The following is a 26238-nucleotide window of genomic DNA, read 5'->3' as shown; positions in this document are numbered from 1 at the left end:
GCTTCTGGTCTCTCTCTCTCTCTCTCTCTCTCTCTCTCTCTCTCTCTCTCTCTCTCTCTCTCTCTTTCCTTAAAGCAACTGGACACTCTATCGCAACAATTATGTGTGAAATCCAACAGAAAGAGTTGATTTGTGAAAATTAGTGTCAGAGGGTCTGAGCTTGTTTTCTGACTTTTCCTTTCCCTTGTTGGGGCAATTGATAACACTCTGATGGGCAAACAAATGAAGGAGATACATGTGAAGAGGGATGGGCAGGCGGGGTGGGGGGGTGGAGGGAAACCTTTGAGAGAAGCAAAGACCAGTCTTTCGGTTAGAGTTTAGGACTTCTAGAGAGCAATGGGACCTAGCTACCGGTACAGGAGCGAGGGCAAGGGGCGAGGGCACCTGGCCCAGGGGGTTGGGGTGAGGCTGAGGGATGGAGGAACGCAACTCCAGCACAGGCTCGGGGAAGAGGTGCTGATGGACAGTCACAGAGGGACATCACCAACTGATCCAGGGCTGGCATCCTCTGTGCTTGGAGCACAGGGTCTGGTGCGTGAGAAGTATGTGGGGATGAGGGACGGCTGGTGGAGCTGGTAAGAGGACAGACAGCCTCACACACTCCTCACTTAGCCAGCCAATGCTTCTGTCTTTGAACTTCAGTTCTCAAAAACTCTGGGAAATGCTTCCTGAGGGGCTGATTGAAAGGTGACTCCTTCATAAGGCAGGAGCCCAAAGTAAGCTGGACCTCCAGGTGAGTGTGGCACACCCTCTGGAGCTCAGCGCAAGGTCTGATGCACTAGAATACTGTGCTTTTCTACTCCCCTGTCATTGCTTAGGGGTAGAGAAGCTTCTGGATGGAAGCCTTAGAGACCTTAGGGAGATGGGACCCGCAGGTTCAAGAGCTCTGGAATGGGGAAGAGGGTTTTAAATACACGACTGCAATTCCTGGGAGCTCCAGGGAAGGGACAAGCTAGAGAAGGAGCAGGTGTGCTCTCTCTCCTTTGGTCTAAGTTTTGGGGGGTCAGGGCATGGGGTCTGACAGCTCCTCTAAGTCCCCTGGTCTCTGCCATCAAGTCTGTGGCTGGAACAGCCAGCGCTAGCCCTTTCTGCCAGAGAAATGAATGACTAAGCAGGACTGAAACTCTTTAGAAGGGGAGTAAGTGAGGAACGCGGAAGGACCAGAGGGAGAGGCTTATCTAGTGCCTTTGGGCCTAAAGAAGCCTGCAGACACCACTGCACCTCCACCTTCAGTCCCTTCTCACCAGAACTCTTATGAGTAGCTAGCAGGCAGAAGCAAGTTAAGCTCAGAAAACCTGCTCACAGTCATGTGAACCACAGGCCATGTGACCTAGGGCTGGCAGTGGGGAAGGAAGGATTGGACACTCAAGTATTTAAAGTCCAGAATCTGTATGACAGTGGAGAACCTTCCACACCAGGCACTATAATGATAACAACATCCCCTCTGCTTCCTCTTCAGGGAAAGTAAAACGACCAGAAAGTAGGAAGGCCTTAGCAAGCATTTAACAATCTACTAATGAGAACGGCAAGTCCTAGTCTGAAATCTGACAGCTATTAAGTAAGGCTGTACAGTTTCCTAAAACTGAAAGTGCAAGATACGATACAAAGGACTGGTTTCCGAACAACCAAACTAGATGAAAAGATGGGGGAAGGCTCTTCAGAAACGTTCAAACTCATAATCTTCTTACCTCATAGTACTGAGTGCCGGGTTGCCACCTACGACCTCACGGGCCAGAAGATTTTGATTTCTCCTACTCATTTGTGAATTAATTGATTCATGAAACTAGAGTTATATTGAAGGTCATCACTGAGAGCTAAGACAACACAGGTTGAACTAACTTCCCCTCTCCAACCTAGTTAGTGCTTCTGTGGCCAGCTGACAGTGCAGTGGTAGCCAAAAGGACTGCAGTGATTGTACAAGCTCAGTCCTGGCTCCATTAGGGCAGGCCCTGGTTAAGGACCTGTGGGCAGAGGCTCTCCCTCACCCCCAAGTGAAGAGGCTTCCTAGGTCTTCACTGGGACTGACCTCATAGCTAAAGAGTTAGATCCAGAAGAGGAGGAGAGGGACAAGGCACCAAACAAGACTCAGGCCAGACAAAGCAAAGCAAAGCAAAGCAAAGCAAAGCAAAGCAAAGCAAAGCAAAGCAAAGCAAAGCAAAGCAGCTCAAGAAAAGCAGCAGCAAGCAAAGCAGGGGAGCAATCAGAAAACAGGGTTATTGTCTTTAAAATCGCTAAGGTTTAGTAACTTTCCAACATTAAAAAAATAAAACGAAAGGTCATATAGCCTGGTTTTAGCAGGGACTGGGGTCTCTCTTTCTTTTTGTCTTTTCTTCCTTTAAGTCAAAAGATCAAAGGGGGGGGGGGGGAATGAAAAGGACAAGTAACCACTGTTGGTTAAAGTAGATGCCACGTGCTCTCTGGTGGTTGCTTTAGCGAATCATGCATTGTAACAGACTCTCACTCACTGCCCACAGGAGGAGATGTAACGGCGGAAGAGGTGGAAGGGGAGGATTTGACTGGTGCAAGTGCGGCTGAATAGGAGCTAGGAACCAGTTTTATATCAAGGTGTTGGCTCACGTTCTGTCGCTTTAGGGCTCCCTTAAAAGAGGCTCCCGTCTGGAATGTGTTAATTACTTCAATCTGCAAAGAATCAGAGAGTAAGACAGCTTTGCTCCACAGAGAAAAGGGAGGAAGAGGAAGGTGGGGCCAGGAGGGTGGGGTGGGGTCAGGAGGGTGGGGCAAGGGGGGGGGGCAGAAAGCCAGAGGGCTAGTCCCTCAAACCCAGAGCAGCTGGTGAGGGTGAGGTTGGGAGGGCATTAACTGTATATCACCATTTAAGGAACACTTTGCTATGGATTTTCAAACACCCAGCTATGACCCTCTGGCCTAGGATGGACAGGTGTGTTCAAAGGCCTTGAAACCTAAAAAGGAACTTCTCCCTACCACTAACAGCTAGAGGGAGGCCAGGAGTTTATTTGTCATTTTGACCTGTCCTCTTAAAAATAAGGCAGGCAGAAACTGTGGTCAGTATGTAAAATAAATGAAAAAAAGTTAATTAAATATAATTTCAAAAATTAATTAATTTTTAAAAAGGCAGTCAATTTGACGTATCGGAAGCGAAGTATGGATTAGTGAAATTTAGGGTTCAGGAGCCTCTAAACCAACTAAGTCAACTATTATTACAAAATTTCTAGGAAAATAACACACATTTAAAGAGAAATGGGCAGCAGAGTGAGTAGTCCATACACGGCAGCCGTGGTGGAAAGACTCTTAGATGACTTGCTTAGTTTGGGCGGCATCTTTCATGACCATCCTCCTCTGGCTGCCCTGGAGCTCAGGTGGCCTCTTAGAAATCCGCTCATGGCATTACTTAAGCACTGGAGACCTTCACAGGCAGGCAGGAGGTCTGGCGCCAGCCACTGCCGAGGCGCCTGGAGGCTATAGCTCTCCAACTCTACTTGCCTATCAGATCAGGCCTCTGGCTTTCGGCTGCCTCTGCCTCAAGGATGGAGACAATTAATCCCATCACTTTCCCACAGAGAAAGTGATCTGGGGGTCTTCATCAATCTACTAGCCTTCTCTTTGATCCCTAAGTCTCAAGGAACAAACAGAAGGGGATTTGTTTATCCTTCTGAGATCTGGTGGGATCCCCGTAGGAACAGTCCAGAAGGACAGAAAGGGCACTGTCTCTGTCCTGTGACTGCATGCACAGAAGATGAGGCAGACATCTCTTCTTGTGTGCAAAGCCTCTGTGGGAAGCCATGAAGTGCTTAGGGGTGGCCTCGGGTGGAGGCCAAGGCTAAAGCACCACCCTTTCCTCACTGAGGAGCTTTCCTGTTCGGTGGAAGAAGAGGCTCTTTTCTAGTTGCATACAGAGTTACAAGGTTCAACTTCCACGATGAAACTGCATGTCATGTTTACTGTTCTAAGAGTCCAGCCCTTTAATTCTTCAAATATTTGCTTTCGAGTGCTTTTACCTCCCCCAAACTAAAGGGTAAAGGGAGAGGGAAGAAATGCCTAGAAATCCCAACCAGGACTAAGCAGTAGTTTGGCAACACCTCCCATCCGACCTGCTGCAATGGGACGGGCAATCTGGACCAGCAGTATGACAGTAAGGGGTTTTTTGTTAGGCCCCCACCGAGGCTGAGCAACGGATGGGGTGGGAGGGCTTCAGACATGGAAGGTGCATCTTCGGCCCAGAGGTGCCAACAGCAGTGGCACGGATGGATCGTGTCAAGGCATCTTTAATAGACTGCCCTTGGAGCCTAAGTCTAGGCTTCTGCTTCCCTGTTTTGGAGGTGGGATCGAGCTATATAGCCCAGGCTGGCCTGGAACTAGAAACCCTCAGTCTCCTGGGTGCTGAGATTGTAGACAGGTACCACCATGCTTGGTCTCAAATTTAGGCTTTAAAGCCAATTCCCAGCTACTGTCTGCTCTAGCAGGGAAAGAGGGATGCCTAAAACTCCACGTGCAGTGGGACTGAACAGGAGTACAGGTGAGGGAATGGGCACTGGCAGTGAAGGGGGGGGGAAGGTCCATGAATCTCTGCTCCCCAGAGGAAGACTGGCAAGAAGCCAGGAGGCTCTGTAATGAGGGATCCTGGCTAGGAAAAACAAAACAAAACAATCACACGGTAGAAGAGGAGGCAGGTGTTCCTGAAGGGAAGAAAAGCGAAGAGGTTATTTTGAAAAGAACAGACCCAAAGGACAGCAATGGGGGCTTTAGAGGTGGGAGTCAAGGTGCTGAGTCACCCAAGGGACTCAGTGGAGGGTAGGCGGGCAGAAGTGGGGACATGACATCATGAGGCAGCCTGCAGGTTACGATTTCCTTCCGGGCAGAGAGAGGAAAGGAGCCCCAGGGTTCCCTACCTGTATCTCATCCACGTTTCTACCTGGTGTCTTGTTCAGGGAAGGACAATTCCTACTGAGTAAACAGTGGAGGGTGTGCATTCATTGCTCTTCCCTGTGCACTAAGGGCGGATGTGTGTGTGTATGGTGGGGCGGTCAGGCCATTTTCTAAACCAGTCCAAGGTCAGTTTTTGAAAATAAGATATTTTTGGGATCTCTAGCCAACTAGGAGGAAGAAACAGGCCTTGCTCTGCAGAGTCCCCTTGAGATCTTAGAACGGTGGTTTGCTCAGGAATCTTGAGACTAAAAGAGGACAGGGTCGAGGGGCTGGAGCAGAGGAAAAGCATCGTCAATGCCAAGGCCAGTCCGTTCACCCACAAGGTAGTTATGTGAGGAAAGTGGAGAAAAAAAAGCTACGGTTAGGGTGACAAGCAGAGGACTTACTTGTACTCCATTTCAGAAATGACAAGAAGGGAAAGGGGTCAGAAAAAAAGGACAGCATCTTCCTCTTTGGGAAGCAAGTCTGAGTCCTTCAAAAGATATCAATGGAGAGACTATTGTTCATACCTACTTAATCATCAGGTTCCTCAGAGAGGCCTTATATCAACCAGGACAAGATAGGCAGGTGAGTTTCTTTATCAAAGACCCCAGGTAACAGCTTCCACCACAACAGTAACATGAAGGACATGCCGAGTGACTGCCAGGGATGCGGAGTATGAAAACGGGGTCTCTTATTCCTTCTTAGGGGGAAGGGAAGGGCTACACATTTCCTGTGTTGAGGTCCAGACTAGGGTTGCAATAGACCTTATGTGGGAAGGCAGTTTCACCGACAGACCTGAGGGGTGGGCTGTAGGGCCAACCACAGCTGAGGAACTTAGTGACCTCCAAGAGGAGTCCCACAGAGACTTCTGGCTCTGTTGACCCCTGAAGCTATGGATCACAGGCTGCCCTTCAGCAACGAGCCTTAGGAAAGGGTAAGACTGCTGGGAATCTCTGCTTTTCTATTTCTTCCCAGGATGGGGAGATCGCTTCCCTCAGGGTAATAACAAGCTACTACAGAGTACCTGAGTCTGAATCCGGCTCAGGCCACGGACCCAGAGCACCTGGCCCCTGCGCAACTCCATCTCAGCAAGATCGATCTCCTCCAGTCCCTCGGCATCCTTGGTGATCTCATCCTTGGCAGCGCCATGCCCAGCCTCCTTCAGGAACTTCAGAGACTGGGTGGGTATGGCCGAGATGACCTGAGAGCAGTCGCAGCAAAGGTGGTAACAGCCAAATGGGAGAAGAAGAGATGTTAGCTGACCTGGGCCAGGCCCCCAGGAGGCTTCTCTGCCCTAAGCCTTTCCCACCAGGACAGCACCAAGAATCACCAATCTGTTAACCAATTGTTCCAGCTGTCAGGTCTCAGGAAGGTGCCAGCATTCACAGACATACAGAAGGGGACTTAATTCTCATAATGTCTTAGCCCTGTGCCTTTCCACACTCACTCTGTCTCTCTCTCTTGGGTCTTTCTTCCCAGCGTGAGCCTTGTCTTTTAAGACAACAAATTACAAGGCAGGCACACAGTGGGAAGAAGAAATGGGGCCTGGGGCAAACCAAGCTGGGAGGAGGGTACATCATATGCATGAAGTTGAGGGGCTGAGAAAGGAATAGGAAGACAGTTAGCTAAGAGTTTCACCCCTTCCTTAATCCCATCCTTAGTCTGTGAAGGGGCACTAAGAGATTCTCAGTCGAGACTTGAGATCTGCAAAGAAGGACCCAGGTATTAAGGGAAGGATGAAACTCCTAGCTTAGCTGACATTATTGTAATTAATATTAACACTCACTAAGTACTTGTAACAGGTATTGCCATATTTTTTGTATAGTCACAATTAGTGATGACTCTGTTATCCTATGTTGAGGTCCCTGATGAATGGAGTGGTTAAGTAACTTGCCCATGGCTGCTCAGCTTGTGAAAAGGAGAAGGGTGGGGCTGGAGAAATGGCTCAGTGGTTAAGAGCACTGATTGTTTCTTCTGGGAATTCTGAGTTCAATTCCCAGCAACCACATGGTGGCTCACAACCATCTGTAGTAAGATCTGGCGCCCTCTTCTGGCATGCAGGCAGAACACTGTATATATAATAAATAAATAAATCTTTAAAAAGGGACTGGAGAGATGGCTCAGCGGTTAAGAATACTGCTGCTCTTCCAGAGGTCATGAGCTCAATTCCCAGGTGCATGGTGGCTCACAAACATCTGTAATGAATGTCGCCGGCTCTGTGAACTCTTCTACTTTCAAGACCCTCAGATTTATTTTTTAATGGAAAATTTCTACTTCTGTTTGAAAAAGCCTAAGTTTTTGCAGCCCCTAAGCACGGGCAGAGAACATAACCCCCTGAAATGAAGGCACCCCAACCCGGCACCTCGAGATGGAAGGAGCTTGAAACCATGCTGGAGGGAAGGAGAGGGAGAGGAGGTGAAACAGGAGCTGGGTGACTGTGGTCACTTGTCCCTTTCCTTCAGAGCTGAGAGGTCCGCAGCTCCAGGATCTGTAGAGGGCACCCCACACTCACCTGACCCCACAGAAGTTCTCCAATCCCTATGAAGAGACACCACATCCACTGCTCCATGTTGAGGTTTGTACAGCTGAAGGGCTTACCCCCAAATTCCACGATGAGAATCTGAAACAGAGCGAAGGGCAGCCCACCATGACAGAAGCAACTCCTGGGGGGAGTCAGCCCTCCACCCACCAAGACTGACAAGGCGGCCGAGACCACAGTGCCCCCTGCAGGGCCCAAGTGGGACAAGTCCTGATATTCTTGTGGCACAGGAAAGAAAAACTCTAGAAGTGAAGGGTAACAGACACACTCATTTTAAAGCACTTCAATGGGACTCACGCTGTCACATGACTATCGTGACAGTGATTAATATACGGTCTGGTCACAGCAGAGGAGGTGACAAACAGAAGGCACAGCAAGAAAAGGAACAGAGTCGGGAACGGGGTGGAGGGAGGGGCTTTGCTGAGAGACAAGCCAGCTTATTTTTGAGATTGTGTGTGTGTGTGTGTGTGTGTCTATGTGTGTGTTTATGTGTGGGTCTGTACTCTGATCCACGTGTCACAGAAGCCAGAAGAGAGTGTCAGGTCCCCTGGAGCTAGAGTTACAGGTGATGGTGGGTCAAAAATGATAAGGGTGCTGGAACTCAAACACTGGTCCTCTCTTACTGCTGAGCTGGGTCTCCAGCCCTGGATGGATGTGTTTTTGTGCTGTGACCTGCTCATAGTCCTTTGTAACGACGTGCCTTCGCGAATCTCTGATTACAGCAAGAAGGAAGGGACTCATCTTCCCACTACCAGGCAGCTGTGCTCCTGACCCTACTTCCTGTAATGGGAGCCCAGGCCTTGGTTAGCACAGCACCTGCACACGCGCTAACCCATCACTCTTTCCTCTGTGAATCAGGCGACATTTCAAGCATAAACCCATTCAGAACACAAGGGCAGGGTTGGGGAAGAGGGTGGGGAGCTAATATTACCTGTACATACACATTTTACGTGTGCAGGCACGGAAAGGGGGTAGAAGATGGTGGCCCTTCTCTTGGTCACTATATGAGCTGATCAGTACATTTAGAGAGATCATGAAAGTATTCTACAAGCCACATTTGTGGGTCACATGCTACCTTGCCCTGGAGCACCTGACTGGGCTCAGTTCTAGAACAAGGTGCACGTGGAAGCAAACCGAGAGTCCTAGCCTGTTTACTCACAGCCGTGGTCCCTCTCTCCTCATCTTGGACACATCAGAGGCCTGGCTTCTGCTCTCCAGCCCCCAGCCCTCCTACCCCAGCTCCAGACAGAATCTCACCTGGCAGATGAACGTGCCTAAAACCACAGAGCAGAAGATGACGTTGCGGTAGATGCCCGCAAAGACGTTCTTCTCGCCGTGGATCTTGCGGGAGTTGATCTCGTTGAAGAGCTGCATCAGCACAAAGGTGTTGAAGACAATGGTGTAGTGCTGGCTGGGCGGGGAATGGAGAGGCGCCTTCCTGCCACTGTCAATGTCGAACAGTTTATCGCCTAGTGGGGCAGGACAAGTTTTAGAGGATGACCGTTATGGCGATGTCTTGTCTGTGCTGTAACAAATAAAGCTTGCCTGACTCCGAGTGTGGAGCTAGCCTCTAGTTAGCCATAGAGGCCAGGCAGTGGTGGCACACACCTTTAATCCCAGCACTTGGGAGACAAAGGCAGTCGGATCTCTGTGAGTTCAAGACCATGCTGGGCTACTTGAAATTGATCCAGTCTAAAAGAGAAACAGAGCCAGGCTGTGGCTTACACCTTTAATCCCTGTACTTGGGAGTCACACACTTTTAACTGCAGCACTAGGGAGGTGGAGTCAGGAAGGGACATGGCTGGGCAGAGAGAGGAGTATAAGGTGGGAGGAGACAGGAGCTCAAGTCATTCCATCTGAGGACTCATAGAGATAGGATCTTGCCCACTTGGCCTGAGGATTCAGTAGAGGTAAAAGTCTCTCTAGTGGCTGGCTCCTTTACTTCTCTAATCTTTCAGCATTTGCTCCAATATCTGACTCTGGGTTGTTATTATTAAGACCAATCAGAATTCTCACTATGGACTGAGGTCTCAGTGAGGGTTCAGGCTAAGACAGAACATGTTAGGACAACCATGCTGGTAGCTTCTGACCGTTGGAAAGTCCATTTTAACTGGCCAGCCGCTGAGTTATGCTAGATATTGAACATTTTGTTTTTAAAATAAAACATTTACAAATTATTTTAGATTTATGTGTTTTATTTTATGTGTACGAGTGTTTTGTCTGTATGCATGCCTGTGATCCATGTGTGTGCCTGGTGCCACTGGAGGGGCAGCAAATCCCCTGGGACTGGATTCACAGATGGCTGTGTACCATGTGGGTGCTGGGAGCTGAACCTGAGTCCTCTGCAAAAGGAATAGGTGCTTTTAAGTGAGGAACTCTTTCTCCAGGCCCCATTATTGAAACATTTTAGATGTTGCCTCTGGTCCACCCTATCTGATTTTGACGGTCAGTTGGCATCTGTTTCCCTGCAGTGTGGCGCGACGGAAAGCGATGCGCACAGTGGCTGTGTGTTGGGAATGCCTAGGCAGCACTTACAGGTGAAGCTGCTATTACATCGGCCTGTACTTCACCATCTACTGAACAACCTTCTCTTCTCAGCCATTCTCTGTCCCCAACAGAGCTAACACCCAACAGCTGCCCTCCATCTCCCCTCTGCAGCTCACCAGCAAAGACGAGGACAAAGACGACCGTGAGCTGATACACTGCATGGCCCAAGATGTTCTTCATCATAGTGCGTGAGATCAGGGGCTTGTTTCTCCCGTAGGGGCGACGCCTCAGCAGAGACTCGGTAGGGGGCTCTGTGGCCAGGGCCAGTGAAGCAAAAGTGTCCATGATCAGGTTAACCCACAGCATCTGCACGGCTTTCAGTGGAGAATCCTGGTAGGAAGACGAACCAGGCCTTTTAGCTTGCTCCAGACACCAAGCCCGTCCCACACTCCATCACTCCCTTGAGGGGGCTTAGTTCCCACTACCCACTAGACCTGGAATTTAGCTACCTAGGTATGGATTGACCTTGACAAATTTAGTTCTCATCACTATAAGGGGAAAATAACATCTGCCTAGCAAGGTCGCTCTGAGAAGACAAAGATAAGCCACATAAATGTACTTCATAGTTGCTGACAAAAAATGCTAAATTAATGGTAGGTGAATGATGTAGGATTCCCTTCTGTATGCTGTGAGTGTGTTCTGTTACCATTGGTTAATAAAAAAGTTGCTTTGGTCTGCAGCAGGGCAGAATAGAACGGGGGGGGGGGCGACTAAACTGAATGCTGGGAAAAAGTAGGCGGAGTCTGGGAGATGCCACGTATATGCAGGAGACAGACGTGCTGGAACCTTGCCAGTATACCACGAGCGTCATGGTAAAATATAAAATAATAGAAATTGGCAAATTTAAGATGTAAGAGCTAACTAGAAACATGCTTAAGCTATTGGTCAAACAGTATTGCAAATAATATAGTTTCTGTGGGATTATTTTGGGTCTGGGCGGCCAGGAAGGAATGATCAGTCTCTGCCAACAGGCAAACCATTACTACGGTAGAGACTATAAACCTGGTATATCTAACTGTGCAAGCAGTGCTGGACAACACTTGTCCTTAACCCCCCACCCTATGTTCTTCAGCCCTTGAGTCATCCCTGCCATCCATGCCTCGCCCAACCTGAGTGATACAGGCTCCAGTGAACGCCACGATCACAGCCACCACATTGACCGTCAGCTGGAACTGCAGGAACTTGGAAATGCTGTCGTAGACGTTCCGTCCCCACATCACTGCCTTCACAATGCTGGTGAAGTTGTCATCGGTCAGGATGATGTCTGAAGCCTCCTTAGCCACATCTGTGCCTGCAATACCCTGAGGTGGGAGAGGAAGGCAGGCAGTGAGCCGCTAAATGGAGACCCTGTGAAACCCTGGGGTCTAAGGACGCTGAACCAGGTACAGGTGCTGGAGGGCACTATTGCCACAACAGAAAACACTTTCCTGCTGCTCTCTGGAGAAGATTCCCTAAAGTGAGCAAGAGAAGGGCCATCATCCTCTAGTACACATGGAGTTGGTGTGTGGGAAGTGGTAAGCCACTGGGGCACCTGGGTCCATGGCTGCTCACTATTAGAAGAGACCATTACACAGCTGGAGTCTGACATCATCGACTGACTGCTGTCCCAGATGAGGAATTAGACACCTGTTAGCAGTCCTTTCTCCCCACCCTACCACTCCCTCAACCTTAGAATTGAAAGGGTGGGGGCAAGTCCTATCTATTCTACCTCCAAATTCCTACATTTTTTCACACAAACAAGACTGACGTCCATGTCTCCCCAGCACCTTTCCGAAACTGTGCACTTTGTTCTAGGAAGAGTGGTCTTGTGGCATACAATGTTCTGTCCTTGTTTAGAACCCTGTCACTGGGGACCCATGAAGGATTTTTGAATAGCTATGTCAATGGCTGGAAACTTTCTAGGCCGACAGTCCATGTCTTCACAGTAACCCTGGATTCATGTTCCAACCTGCTCTCAGGCAAGCTTTCTGCTCAAAATGTACTGACAATAATTACATTAAAAACATTAGGAATTATAGTTTTTATCTTAAGAACTACAAATATAGAATCAGGGAAGGTAGAAACAAAGCAGAAAACTAGAAATAAATTAGGAGGTGAGCATTTCAGAATTTTAAATTTGATCGAGAAACATGAACACTGATTTAGGATGCATTTAATCTTAAAATCTGATGTAGAAACCGAGCTAGGCTGTGAAAGGTCATCTCTTAGCTTGGTTAGAGAGATGGTGTGTGCTCAGAGGGAAGACGCACCTTCATGCTCTGCTCATGTTCCCTAATGTGGCGTGTAACTAAAATGAGGCAGGGCACATGGAAGAAATGCATGGTGTCAGATCCGAGATAAGAAATAGGTCCAGCTGGTTGGTGGTGGCACAGACCTTTAACCCCAGTGCTCATGAGGCAGAGACAGGTGGATCTCTGTGAGTTCGAGGCCAGCCCAGTCTATAGAGTGAGTTCCAGAACAGTCAGGGCTACACAGAGAATCCTTGCCTTGAAAAACCGAAATAAATAAATGAAAAACAGTCCCAATCTCTCTGCAGTGTCTGATTGGGCAAGAAACCAAGAAAGCGGTAAAAAGACACCCAGGGTTACATGAAAAGGACTCAGAGACACTGAAGAGGCTCCTCCTGGCTAATTAAGGGTCAATTTGAGCACCAAGACAAAAACAAGAACAATGCGTTGAAACACATCAAATATATATTCACGTTCCCTTGTTTGGGCTGAGGTGTACCTCAGTGGCAGGACATTCGTTTGATATGTTTGAGGCTGTTGGTTTAATCCCATACTGGGGGGAAATCATGTGTTTGTAATAATACTTAAAAAAAAAAAAACAAGCCATTGGTGGTAAGGAAAGGGAAAGAATCAAGCATTTAAAACGCCTTTCATGTACGGACAGAGGTGGAGGGAAATCTCGCTTTGTGTGACTATTCAAGTTCATAATAAATAAATTGAGAATACTGTCATTTCACAATCTCCAAGAAGACATAGGACCGATTGATTCTAGAACCAATGTATAGAAAATAGAAGGGACAAACCAGACAGAGTGGTTTATACTTAGTGTATATGTGTACAAGTATACATAGTGGTGTATCCTTGAGGATTCCAGCCCCCAGAAGGCTGAGGCAGGAGGACTGCTTCAAGTATGAGGATAGCCTTGGCTACAGACTGAGGGGAAGTCCAGAGCATGTCTCAAAACCCAAAATGAGGGGAAAAAAAAAAAGACAAAAAAACAAACAAAGTAAAAACCAAAACCCAAACCAGATGCTTCAGGGCAGGACACCTTTAATCCCAGTACCTGAGACAGAGTAGCCAGTTCCAGGCCAGTCAGGTACACAGTAAGCCCCATCTCGTAAGAAGCCCTTGTTATGCAAACCTGATGGCTTGAGTTTGATCCTAGCACCCCACAGAGGAAGAAAACCAACTTTCCAAAGCTGTTCTCTGACCGCCAAGCCCATATCTTGGCGGGTCCACAGATACACACACACACAAGAGGCCGGAGTGACGCAAACAAAACATAAAACCCCACTCAAATCAATGCCAAGGGCCCAAACAATATCTGCATTACAGGAGACAATAGGAAAAGGAATACAGTGAGCATATTCGTGCTACTGAACCATCTGTGCAGACAGCAGACCCAGTTCCTTCAACATAAAACCACTAGGACTAAAGTGGAAGGGAACTGTGCGTGGCCCTGAGGCTGCCATCCTAAGAAATGCTCACTTGCAAGGGCTAGCTCCTGGGAACTTGGCTCTCAGAATACCCTGGTCAGCACTTAATAACTGAGACGAGGTAGCTCACTCACACACAGTCGGGTGTGTCCGACCTTTTGACATTGTGACAACACGGTCACCTACCAAGTTGTTACTCTAAAAGGGTGCGATGGAGTTACAACAACAACAACAAACACCACATACATCCCCCCCCCCCAATCTCATGATATGTAGAGTATGTTTTACAGTTTTGTGCTGGGCCGCATTCATGGCTATTCCCGGCTGCATGTAGCCCACAGACACTTGGCAGAATGTGCTGAAATCATCTGGCTTCCACTTCTCTTTAGGGAGTCTGGGATTTTGGTATGTGTTAGAAAGTTCCCCAAAGGCCAGTATTAATAAGAGCTGGGGGACCGGTGTGAGGGCCTCCCTGTCAGAGGCATCATGCACACTGCTGACGTGTGGCAAATACGGAAGAATGGACTCCCCTAGTGGCAGGGGGAGCACAGGGAGGCTGCGTGTGGGTTCCTCTGGATTCTGCCAGCATCTCTTTCTTTTGGGATCTAACTGTATCCTCAGCACACATCTATAACAAATGCAGCCATGTGTGCACAGAGTACATAGGCCAGGTTCCACATTCCTTCTTTGGGACACAGGCTGAAATCAAATCAATGGTCCTCAAACATGAGGGCACATTAGGACCCCCAACTCCAGGCCGTCTGGTTCAGCAGACTGGGGTGATGCCTGATAGTTAATATTTCCATAGGTTTCCAGGTAACTGCTAGTGCATTGGAAGTTGGGATACAGTTTTAAAACTGTATCATTTTATGTGTGTGGGTGTTTTGCCTGCCTAATGGTATATGCACCACAGGTGTGCCTGGTGCCTGCCAGAGAGTGAGTCAGATCCCCGGGAACTGGAGTTACAGATGGTTGTGAATTGCTTTGTGGGTGCTTGGGAATTGAGCCTTCATCCTCTGTTAGAGCAGACATCCTCTTTGACACTGAACTGTCTCTCCAGGCCCATATAGGACACACTTTGAGAGCCACGGCTGTGGTTCAGACACTCCACGGATGCTTCAGACAGCTATAATGTGTGGATACTATTTGGATTCTGATTTGGACAGATAAAGCATCAAAACATTTATGAGTCAGTGGGGGGAATTTAAACACTGACTAGAATTTGGCAATAGTAAGAAATTGTCATTTTTTTAAAGATTTATTTATTTATTTACTTATTTATTTATTGTTATACAACATTCTCCCTCCATGTGTGCCTGCAGGCCAGAAGAGGGCACCAGATCTCATTGCAGATGGCTGTGAGCCAACATCTGGTTGCTGGGAATTGAACTCAAGACCTTTAGAAGAGCAGCCAGTGCTCTTAACCTCTGAGCGATCTCTGCAGCCCCCCCTTTTTTTTCTAGATTTATTTATTTATTGTGTATGCAGTGTTCAGTCTGACAGTATGCCTGCAGGCCAGAAGAGGGCACCGGATCTCATTACAGACGGTTGTGAGCCACCATGTGGTTGCTGGGAACTGAACTCAGGGCCTCTGGAAGTGCTCTTAACCTCTGAGTCATTTCTCCAGTCCCATCACTTTTTCTTTTAAATGAGAAATTCTATTATAATTCTTTACACACATTAAATTTGCATTATTAGAGATTATTAAAATGTGATGACTACAAAGGACAAGAGAATTCACCTGGATAGAGAACACTGGTGGGGTGGTCTGTGAAGAAGGTGGGCCACAATCATTACTGAGGCAGAGGAGCACGCCCATGGGGGTTCATTACATGACACTAACTTCTTAGGCATGCTTTTGACATTTCTTAGAATTAAAACTGTGTTTGGTTTGTTTATTGTTTTTTCGAGCTACCTAGGAGCTAGAGAAATGCTTGGTGGTTAAGAGCATGCAATGCCCTTCTAGAGGACCAGAGCTTGATTCCCAGCACCCATACTGGGCGGCTCACAACTGTCTCTGGCCTGCATGGGCATCAGTATATTAGTGAATATTCTCTCTCTCTCTCTCTCTCTCTCTCTCTCTCTCTCTCTCTCTCTCTCTCTCACACACACACACACACACACACGTAATTACAGAAAAAGAGCTCCATAAAGATAGGCTCTTTTCTTTCTTTTTGAGACAGTGCCTTACTGTCCAAGCTGGCCTGGAACTACCAATATAGACCAGGCTGGTCTTGAACCTGAGATCCTCCTGCTTCGACACCTCAAATGTGCATCTCCAAACCTGGCTAATACGACCCTGACACGCACACGCACGCACGTGTGTACACGCACACATTCACACCTACCTCTCTAAATTCCCTTCCACTTAGATCCCAACCACAGTGGACTTGGATGAGAGTCTGGGAGTAATAAGCTCCTTGAATGTGAGGGTGCACTTTGTACTCTGGGGACTTCCAAGCTTCTCTGCAGGTCAGAACCAATGGCTGTGCTTGCGACAACCGTCATGCCTCCATCACCTGTCGGGGACCAGCCTGGACATAAATCATTTCTTATACCAGAGTGGAGGTGTGGGAATAAATGAGGCACAGTTCACATGACAGCATCGGGAGGGAGTTGTCAGGGATTATCCAAATCCTGAAATCACATCCTCAAAATTCACCTGCGTTTATTTTCCAAACGGCTTTTATTTCAAGGTAAATTGAGGGGGGCAGGTAACACAAACTTCCTGGGGGGGGTGTGAATTAGGTCATTGTCCTGCCTCTGCCTGCTTTATTGTGGCTACTGAAAACACCTCTTCCCCAGGCAACCTCCTAATTTACAACAGAAGAAGCCGAATGATATTAGCATAGCCCGATCACTTGGTAGGATGACTTTTGCTATCAAAAACATTTTTTTTTAAGATTTATCCATTTATTATGTATACAACATTCTGCCTCTATGTATGCCCGCACGCCAGAAGAGGGCGCCAGATCTCAGTACAGATGGTTCTGAGCCACCATGTGGTTGCTGGGAATTGTACTCAGGACCTCTGGAAGAGCAGCCAGTGCTCTCAACCTCTGAGCCATCTCTCCAGCCCCCTATCAAAAACATTTTTATAGTCAAGTCAGGTTTTGATAAAAAGTCAGGTTTTTATATCAAAGAGCCAGGTGACCATCTTCTGTGTGGCAGGTGCAAATTGCGCATTGTAGGTCGCTCAGAATTCTCTGACCACCTGACAAGGTAGGAATGGGCCCTACAATCACCACCGCCAAAAAACCCTCAAACCAAACCAAACCAAACCAAACCAAACCAAACCTCAAACGCTTCAGCACCCATTGACCTTACTGAAGCAAGATGTCTCTTTGGGGAGGTTTGAGTTATAAAAGAACTTGCCACAAGGCTCTAATACTCATGGGCTTGCATGTGCAGAGTATGCACTGAACATGCGCTGTGTGGAAGCCGAATCTCCCGTGATTTGCACAGGCAAACAGCACCACAGTGCTCTTGTTTCCCTGGGTGAGGCACTTTGTGATGTCCCCGACGGCTGCCATCTGTTTTCCACACACATTGTTGGCCAGGTAGGCAGGAGAGATGGAGACGGGAAGAAAGGCACAGGCAGGAAGTGAAGGAATAGGAGGCAGAAGCACCCTGGGGAGCTTACCATGGCGAAGCCAACATCTGCTTTCTTTAGAGCAGGTCCATCATTTGTCCCATCACCGGTGACAGCCACGACCTGCCGCTGTTCCCCAACCGTGCTGTCAATGATACCTGGGAAAAAGAGACACACACAGCAGTCAACACACACACACACACACACACACACACACACACACACACACACACACGCTCGCAGCCTGAGGTTGTGGCGGTTTGAAAGAAAATGGCCCCCAAAGGGAGTGGCACAATTAGGAGGCGGGACCTTGTTGGAGGAAGTATCTCACTGTGGGGGTGGGCTTTTAGGTTTCCTATGTTCAAGCTACTCCCAGCATCAGACACCACTTTCAGTTACCTGAAAGATGTAGGCTCCCTCTGGCTACTCCAGGCTACCTCTCCAGCACCATGTCTGCCTGCATGCCATCATGTCCCACCATGATGATAATGGACTAAACCTCTGAACTGTAAGCGAGCCACCATAATTTTTTTTAAATATTTATTTATTTGTTATGTATACAATATTCTGTGTGTATGTCTGCAGGCCAGAAGAGGGTGCCAGACCTCATTATAGATGGTTGTGAGCCACCATGTGGTTGCTGGGAATTGAACTCAGGACCTTTGGAAGAGCAGGCAGTGCCCTTAACCACTGAGCCATCTCTCCAGCCCCTAATTTTTTTTTTTTTTAATAAGAGTGTATGTGGTCATGATGTCTCTTCACAGCACTGGAAACTCTCAGGACAGAGAGGACAGAGGTCATGTGGCAAGTACTGTTTCCCATGAAAGGGACACTTTTGGTCTCCTCCCCCATCTCTATCATTCCATATCTTTCTCTACTGCCAGGTCTATAGTAACCATCCAAGGGCAATTGATTCACCAAGGTCACCCTGAGTTGAGAAAGGCAGTCTTCATCCAGACTTACACAGCCTTACACAGCAGCTAGGTTGTTGGGAAAGCATGAGATGGCTTTGAAGACAGACATCTGGGTTCCAGTGTACCACCTCACCCTACTAGCGAGGGACTGACATCCCTGCCCCCCAGCTCTAGACAGCTGTGATGGTCCACCCCTGAACCTGCAAAGGCAGAAGGATTAGGAGTTCTAGGTCATCTTCAGCTATATAGGGAGTTTGAGGCCAGTCTGGGTTACATGAAAACCTGTCTCAACAACCTCCTGCCTCGTCCCCAGATGGTGGCCGCCAGGGGAAACCACAAAATGCCTCACCCGAGAAAACAAGAGCACTGTGGTGGTGTTTGTCTGTGTGAATCACAGGGGATTCGCCTTCCACATAGAGCATGTTCAGTGCATGCTCTTCACATGTGAGCCCATGAGTACCAGAGTCTCTTAGTCGGTGCTTTTATAAGTCAAATATCCCAAAGTCAGGTGTGGTGGCTCACGCCTTTAATCCCAGCACTCGGGAGGCAGAGGCAGGCAGATCTCTGGGAGTTTGAGGCCAGCCTGGTCTACAGAGCTAGTTCCAGGACAGCCAGGGCTGCTACACAGAGAAACCCTGTCTCAAAAAACTAACTAACTAACCAACTAACTAACTAACTAACTAACTAACTAACTAACTAACACAAAAGTCAAATATTACAAAGAGGTATCTTGGTTTAGACAACAATAACAACAACAAAGAAAGAACCCCCCCAAACTCTACTAAAACTCCAAACCAAAAATCTCAACTCTATTGTATCACATACTTGCCAGGGGCTCAGACGTTTGCTAAATTCCATGTTTACCTTTTAGCCTGGAACCTCTCCTAGGACTGCCTTCCTGGGGACAGGAGAGGACTTTGACTAAAGTCTCTTTTTGTTTGAGACAAAGTCCTACAGTTCAGGCTAGCCTCAAACTCACTATGTAGCCAAAGATGACCTTAAACTTTGGATCCTTCTGACTCCAACTCCTAAGTTCTAGGACCACAAGTGTACATCTCTATGTCTAACTCTTCAATGGGTAAGCCTTTCTGTTCTTTTTTGGGGGGCGTAGGGGTGTTGGGAATTGAACTCAGGGCCTTGGGCATCCTAAGCAAGTTTTCTGCTACTGGCCACATCTCCAGCATGGCCAAGGATGGCTCTTTATCCGTCTTTCCCTTGGACTGCCAGCATCTATGGCAGGCACATGCACAGGCTGACCTCACCTTTCACCAGGGTGTGCTTGTCCGTGGGGGATGATCGTGCCAGCACCCGAAGCTTGGGCCAGATCTTGTCCAGCTTCTCTTGTTCCACCTGCCAATACCAGAGGCACCTGGATCAGTCACACTCAGAGCCGCTGCTCAGTGAAGTCTTACCCTTCCACATCCTCCCAGCTTCCAAGAGTGCCGGAACTTCATAGCCCTGGAGGAACCCTTAGTCCCTGGCCTCTGGGGAGATGGAACAACCAATATGGCTTCACTGATGGCTGACCATGCAGGCCCTTTTTTCCTTTTCCCTTCCAACTTCCTTTCTGGGATCCCAATCCTTATTTCTTAGTCCATTATAGGAGGAGGTCAGGGTTAACAGCTTGCTCAGGGGCTTCCAAGGAGCTGCTGGGGTCTTAGGTCTGAGTCCTTGTAGACCTGGAAGTTTGAATCTATTCCATTCCCATACTGAATCCAAGCACAAGCCTGTGCCACCCCCAGCCACAGGGCACTGACACTGGAGGGGTAGGGTGGGGAAAAGCAGCACAAAGATCACTCTATGAGTTTAAAAGCAGAAAGATACTGAAGTTAGTGACTCTGCACCCACAGGTAACTGAATGGAGATGAGACAACTCACCACTCACCATCCACGCAGCTGTGGCGGGAAGGGCTGTTCCACTATGAAGAGACTCCAGTTTAGAAGCCACCCACTTGCTCCCACAAGCCCCAGACGCTGCACACTAGAACCAGCCATTCCCTTGTAAGTGGCGGCCTGGCTGCTCCCTCTGGGGGCCTACCTCGCCCTTCTCATTGCGGATAAGCCTGTTGAATTCTTTGCCTTCTAAGCACAAGAAGTCATCTCCGGGGGTCAGAATGCCACATTTGGTGGCGATGGCCCTGGCCGTGTTGACGTTATCACCTGTCACCATTCTGACAGTAATGCCAGCCCGTCTGCATTTGTTAATTGCATCTGGTACCTGAGCAGAGTGAAGAAAAAAGAAAAGTGGTCATGAGATTGAAAATGCATGGCCCACTACCCTGGCCCAACTCTCACTTCCCTGAAGACAGGACAGAGGCAATGGCTGGTCACTGTTACAGTGCTCAGTACCCACTTGCTTCTGTCCATCCTACAGTGGGCATTTAAAATTCACTCATGATCTCAGGTTGAAGGGGAATTTGCTTTGGGAGCCAGATGTGAACACTTGTGCCTCCCTATCCTCTAGGCTCCCTGGTGATGTGGCCACTATTCTTCCCTGAAACAGTTTGAACTACTCTCTGCCCACTTGGTCCAGGCTTCAACTTACGAATGTAGAGGCGCTTCATTTGTATTTTAATAAATAAAGCTTGCTTGAAGATCAGAGAGCAAAAGAGCCTACTGGTCAGCCTTACAGACCAGGCAGTGGTAACAAACACCTTTAATCCCAGTAGCCACACTACTTGCATAGAAACAAAAAACACCACTACACTCCTGCTGGGGACCCCCACTGTCTAGGGACCTGCAGGGCTCCAGGCACAGGGCTCCTGCTGCAACCTGGACAGGCCCCCCAAGGCCGGGTTCCCAGCACCACGACAGGCTCTGAAGTGGATGCCAGGACAGCCAGCCCCAGGAGCAATGTGTGGGAAGGACAGCTGCAGCGCCCGGTGCTGTCAGAGTACGCGTCCACCGAGATGAGCCTTCATGCCCTCCATGTGCACCAGCTCCACAAGGGCACACCCAGGCTGAGCCCGAGAGACATGTGTGGCACCGCCAGGAAAGTAATGAGAGTGGAGAGCGTGCCCCTGAAGAGGGGGAAGAGGACACTCAGGGCCCCCAACCTATCCCCTGGTCTGCCAGCTATCCCTGTGCTACGCCCCAGCCTGGAGCACCCGAGACCACTGCCCTGCATTGGGGCTTCCGGTGGTGCTATGGGGGCATCACAGATCCTGGCACAGAGCCCTAGGCTCCCTTTCACTTCGCCAGGCTGCCCCTGGGAGGATGGGCAGAAGATGGGCAGCTAGCATCAAGACATCCGGAGCCCATGCAGAGGAGGAGCTCAGAGGACGAGCTGCCCCCTTAAGTGCCCAAGATACAGACAAGGCAGAAGAGGGTCCTCATGCTCCAAGATGGAGGCAACACTGCCCTGCCAACCATCTGCCTGCCATAGGAGGGCTTCTCTGAGTGTTGCCTGGCTCCCCTCACACTATCTTCTGACACTAAGATGGGAGGTCTCTAAATTGCAGGAACAGACCCCTCACACTATCTTCTGACACTGAGATGGGAGGTCTCTAAATTGCAGGAACAGGATGAAAATTCTGTCCTACCCTCTTCAACTTTTAGGATGGGCACTTGGGAATTTGAAGCTTTCCCGGACCCTTCTGCTGCTCTTGTTCTCCCACCACCTGCAGGAGGGACTGGCAGGGCAGGGCTGTGACCTCAGTCATCTACATCCCAGCAAAAGAGCTCTGCCCTGCAGCCCTCACTTCCCTAAAGGAGGGTGAAGGCGAAGGACTCACCCCAGCCTAGGGTTTTGATGGATTCACCCCAGCCTAGGGCTTTGACCTTGCACGCTGGGATTCAGTTCCTACCCTTCCCCCACGCTCCCTTCCCTAGCTCTGCTCGACTGTGGAAGGTAAACCATGCAGAAGTGGTTGACTCTGCTGTCCCAGTCAACAGCAGAACAGGATGGTGACCCTTAATAAAGAAAGGAATTCGAAAAAAATGCCACTACACACGAGCTCATTGTAGCAGCAGGATACCGTCACCATCTTGGCCTTGACAAGAACTAGTCCATCTGAGTTTTTTGGCCTTTTTGAATCCCTCATGCCTAGAACAGTGTTCTGCACACAGAGATTGCCCAAAAAGACTATGTCTCTGAAAGAAAGTGGCTAAAGAGTAAGATGCCTTCTATTTAATTATGCCCCTGACTATTCGCAAGTACCAAGTAAGAAATCCAATGAAATCGCCACTGCCTGCCCCTCAGATAGCACGGACCCTAGGGATGCTGCCTTCTACTGCCTTGGCATTCCACACTGGATGCGGGAAGCAGGTATCCGAGAGTTGTCTGTCTTTGGAAGTGACAAGTGGTTAGGCAAATCTGCACCTGCCTTCTGTGACTCCAAGGGAGCTCCTTAGCTTAAGCTGCATCTGTACCCTGACCGGTGATCTCTGTGTTTTTGCCCTTTCTTTTACCTCTGGTCGCACAGGATCCTCAATGCCCACCACGGCAATGCAAATCAGCTCAGTGAGGATTTCATTCTCATTGTCCCATGAGGGCTCTGCGTCATCGAAATCCCGGTAAGCTATGCAGATAGTCCGGAGTCCTTCACTGGCCATGGGCTCAATGACGTTGTGTACCATATCATCTCTGTCCTTACTTCTAAATGGAATGGTTTCGCCGTTCTTGTCCAGGATTCGATTACACCTGGGGAGATGCACAGTCAGAAATCAGTGTCTGCCAGCCCACTTGACGTGCTCCAACAACCACAGGCACTATGGTGATTCTGGACTATTCCTAGAGACACGATTTAATACATCTTTCATCTGTCACCCAGTTGAGTCTCTCTCTCTCTCTTTCTCTCTCTCTCTCTCCCCCCCCTCTTTTCCCCCACCTTTCTCCACACTACATGAGAGAAGATTCTCATGTAGCTCAGGCTAGCCTCAAACTTGCTATATGGATTGACCTCGAGCTTCTGAACAGGGTCTCCCATCCTGACTTTACTGGAACTTGCTATGCAGACCAGGCCGGTCTTGAACTCACAGATCTCCTCCTGCCTCTGCCTCCTGAGTGCTGGGATTAAAGGCAGGCAAAATTACGCCCAGCCTTTTATTTATTTATTTATTTATTTATTTATTTATTTATTTATTTATGTTGTTTTGTTTTTGAGACAGAGAACCTTAAATATGACCCTGAACTTGTAACCCTCCTGCCTTAGCCTCCCTAGTTTTTGGGTTACAGGTGTGTATCGCCCCTGCTGGCTATATACTTATTGGGTTGGTTGTAACAACCGCTAGGTACCTTAGCTACTTGTATACTTAGTATACAAGTGTAATGAGACTTAAGAATGAGAGAGAGAGGCACAGAGAAGCAGCTCTTGGTGTGTGCACGGTGTCTTCCGCTCACCGACTCCTTCAAGCCCAGTGAGATGGGGAACATTCTGACCACTTCCATGAACTCACTAGGAGACTGCTCCAGGTGAATCCTGGCTGTGGCACTGTTAGCTGTTCTCTCTATTAGCAAGCTTTGCAACTTCACTGCGCATATTTTCTCATCTGCAAAATGGGTCAAAATAGTACCTGCCTTGCTGAGCCGCGAGAATTAAATAAAAGGAGTCCGCAAGGTTCTTAAAAGCCAAGTCCTGAGGAAAAACTCAAATGTCACTACCTGGTTGGAGGGTCACTCATCCTTCAGCCTGGTTCTGCCTGGGCCTTCAGACCTTCCTAAGGGGGGTCTCAAAGGGGAAATTAGGGGGAGGGGCTCACTTGCGCAGCATTATCTCAGAGGCGCCTTTGCTGAACATGCGGAAGCCCTCTCCCGGCTTCCTGATGATGGTGCTCATGGACTTGCGCACTGAGTTGAAGGTGTACACTTTGAAGAGCTTCTCCTCGGGCACCTCATTGCGAACTGCTTGGTAATCTTGCTTCAGATCTGTGACAAAGCCCAGCAGGGCACACTCTGTCTTGTTGCCTACCTGCCGGGGTAGGCCTCCCTCCTTTTCTGGAGGCTGAGAGAGAAAAGAAAAACAGAAACAAAAACAAGCATGGAACTAATGAGTAGATGTCTGGACCAGAAAGAGGACCTGGGCAGGCATACCTATGCCACAGGGGAGGCAGCAGTTGTTTTTGTGACCGTGACTTACAGCCATAGAGGTATTGGGCTCTTATAGTTGCTCTATGGTAACGAGGTGTTTCACGGCTGTGGGTCTTATACCCTGTGAAGATTTGTCACTTGTATTGGCTTAATAAAATGCTGATTGGTCAGTAGCCAGGCAGGAAGTTTAGGTGGGGCAACCAGGCAGGAAGTATAGACAGGGTGATCAGAAGAGAAAAATTCTGGGAAGAGAGAAGGCTCAGTCTGAAATCACCCAGACACAGAGGAAGCAAGATGAGAATGCCTTGCTGATAAAAGGTACCAAGCCATGTGGCTAAACACAGACAAGAATTATGGGTTAGTGTAGGATGTAAGAATTTGTTAATAAGAAAGCCTGAGCTAATAGGCCAACCAGTTTATAATTAATGTAGGCCTCTGTGCATTTCTTTGGGAATGAACGGCTGTAGGACCGGGTGGGACAGAAACCTCTGACAACACCTCACCCTCTGGAAGTCTTATTCAAATGCTCTCTCTCTGTTTCTGGAAAGTGAGTAATTAATTCTGGACAAGTGTAAGTCTGCAGTGGGCATGAGGTTCCTTCCTGGAGTCACTGCCATAGGTTTGTGATGAGCACATTTGGCCAAGAGTAAGAAACAGAGTGTGGACTGGCAGTCAGATGGAATATAATAAGGATGTGGTGATCTGAGTGGCAAAGGCTCCCAGAGGCTGACAGATTGGGACACTTGGTCCTCAGCTGGCAAAATCGTTGGGAAGGATTAGACATTAGACGGGGAGGCCTTATTGGAGGAAGTGTGTCTCTAGGGGCTTTCAAAACCTGCTATCATCCCCAGTGTGCTCTCTGCCTCCTGCCTGTGGACTGAGATGTGAGCCTTCAGCTACTGCTCCCGTGCTATGCCTGCTGCCATGTTCCCTGCCATGGTAGGCATGGGCTCAAACCCTCAGAAACTGTAAGCCCCCAATAAACTCTTCTATAAGGTGCCTTGGTCATGGTGTTTACCACAACATAGAAAAGGAACTAGGACAGAAGAGTTTTCTCTGGCAAAACTAATATTGCCCCCCTGTCACCTATTCCAGGTCCCCAGGCAATGGGAAAGCTTACCAGAATCTTAGAAGTATAAGCACTGTTAATAGCAATGCCATTGACCACGAGGTCCAGAACCTTGGGTGGTAAGGCGTCAGGGCTCGGGATCTGGCGGTAATGAGTGTTCCCAATGTAAGCCTGTACCACTGTCATGCGGTTCATGGTCAGTGTTCCTGTCTTATCAGAGCAAATGGCTGTGGCTTTGCCCATTGTCTCACAAGCATCCAAGTGCCGTACCAAGTTGTTGTCCTTCATCATTTTCTACAAAAGAGAAGGGAAAGAAGTTGAGAAAGAACCAGCAGAGCTCTCCAAAGCATCGGTCAAAGGCTAAGTCCGAGCTAACACTCCTCACTTTGTGCCCTAGCCCTACACAAAAAATGCATGGTACTGTTTTTTGAGGCTTTAAGATTCTACTGGTCTGATTAAACAACTAACTGAACAGTCATTTCCTAGAGCGAGAGACTTCCACCAACGTGTACAAAGGACAGAAGAGCTTATCCTTTGACTGAGGGCACACGGGCCCCTCCCTTTCCGTCCCTGTCTCACCTTCACAGAGTAGGCCAGTGAGATGGTGACAGCCAGCGGCAGGCCCTCAGGCACAGCCACGACCAAGACAGTGACGCCGATGATGAAGAACTTGACGAAATACTGGATGTAGACGGGAGTACACTCGGGTAGCCATGCTCTGCGCTGTATCACGAAATTGTCAACCACAAAGTATAGAATCAAGATGATAACCGTGAGGGCAGACATGATCAGACCTGTCCAGGGCAACAGGGCACGTGAGCATGGGTTAGCCGCTGTACCCTTTCAATGTTTTTTTTTTTTTAAACTTTCTTTTTGTTTATTCTTTGTGTCTTTCATATTATGCCCCCAGGTCCCACCCCCACCCCCAATAAAATTTAAGAGAAAAAAATTTAAAAAAGGGAGAAAGGGAAAATGTCATCACAGAAGCTGCAGTGTGA

General features: G+C 48.5%; 1 protein-coding gene across 1 annotated transcript in view; it reads right to left on the bottom strand.

Annotated features, from left to right (window-relative positions):
• Atp2b4 (ATPase plasma membrane Ca2+ transporting 4) overlaps nucleotides 1-26238 on the bottom strand; it is a 103553-nt gene that overhangs the window by 6646 nt on the left and 70669 nt on the right. The window contains 13 exon segments of the mRNA XM_050147711.1: nucleotides 2578-2640; nucleotides 5912-6088; nucleotides 7400-7507; nucleotides 8684-8895; nucleotides 10090-10303; nucleotides 11083-11274; nucleotides 17281-17387; nucleotides 19406-19493; nucleotides 20182-20361; nucleotides 22554-22785; nucleotides 23844-24085; nucleotides 25292-25534; nucleotides 25820-26034. Coding sequence (XP_050003668.1) covers nucleotides 2578-2640; nucleotides 5912-6088; nucleotides 7400-7507; nucleotides 8684-8895; nucleotides 10090-10303; nucleotides 11083-11274; nucleotides 17281-17387; nucleotides 19406-19493; nucleotides 20182-20361; nucleotides 22554-22785; nucleotides 23844-24085; nucleotides 25292-25534; nucleotides 25820-26034 — 2273 coding nt within the window.

Source organism: Alexandromys fortis, unplaced genomic scaffold, assembly GCF_014885135.2.
Source record: "Alexandromys fortis isolate MF-2015 unplaced genomic scaffold, M_Fortis_MF-2015_v1.1 scaffold_58, whole genome shotgun sequence".
In the NCBI taxonomy this organism is placed as follows: domain Eukaryota; kingdom Metazoa; phylum Chordata; class Mammalia; order Rodentia; family Cricetidae; genus Alexandromys; species Alexandromys fortis.
The sequence above is the reverse complement of the archived record's forward strand: the minus strand, read 5'-3'. Positions and strand labels throughout refer to the sequence as shown.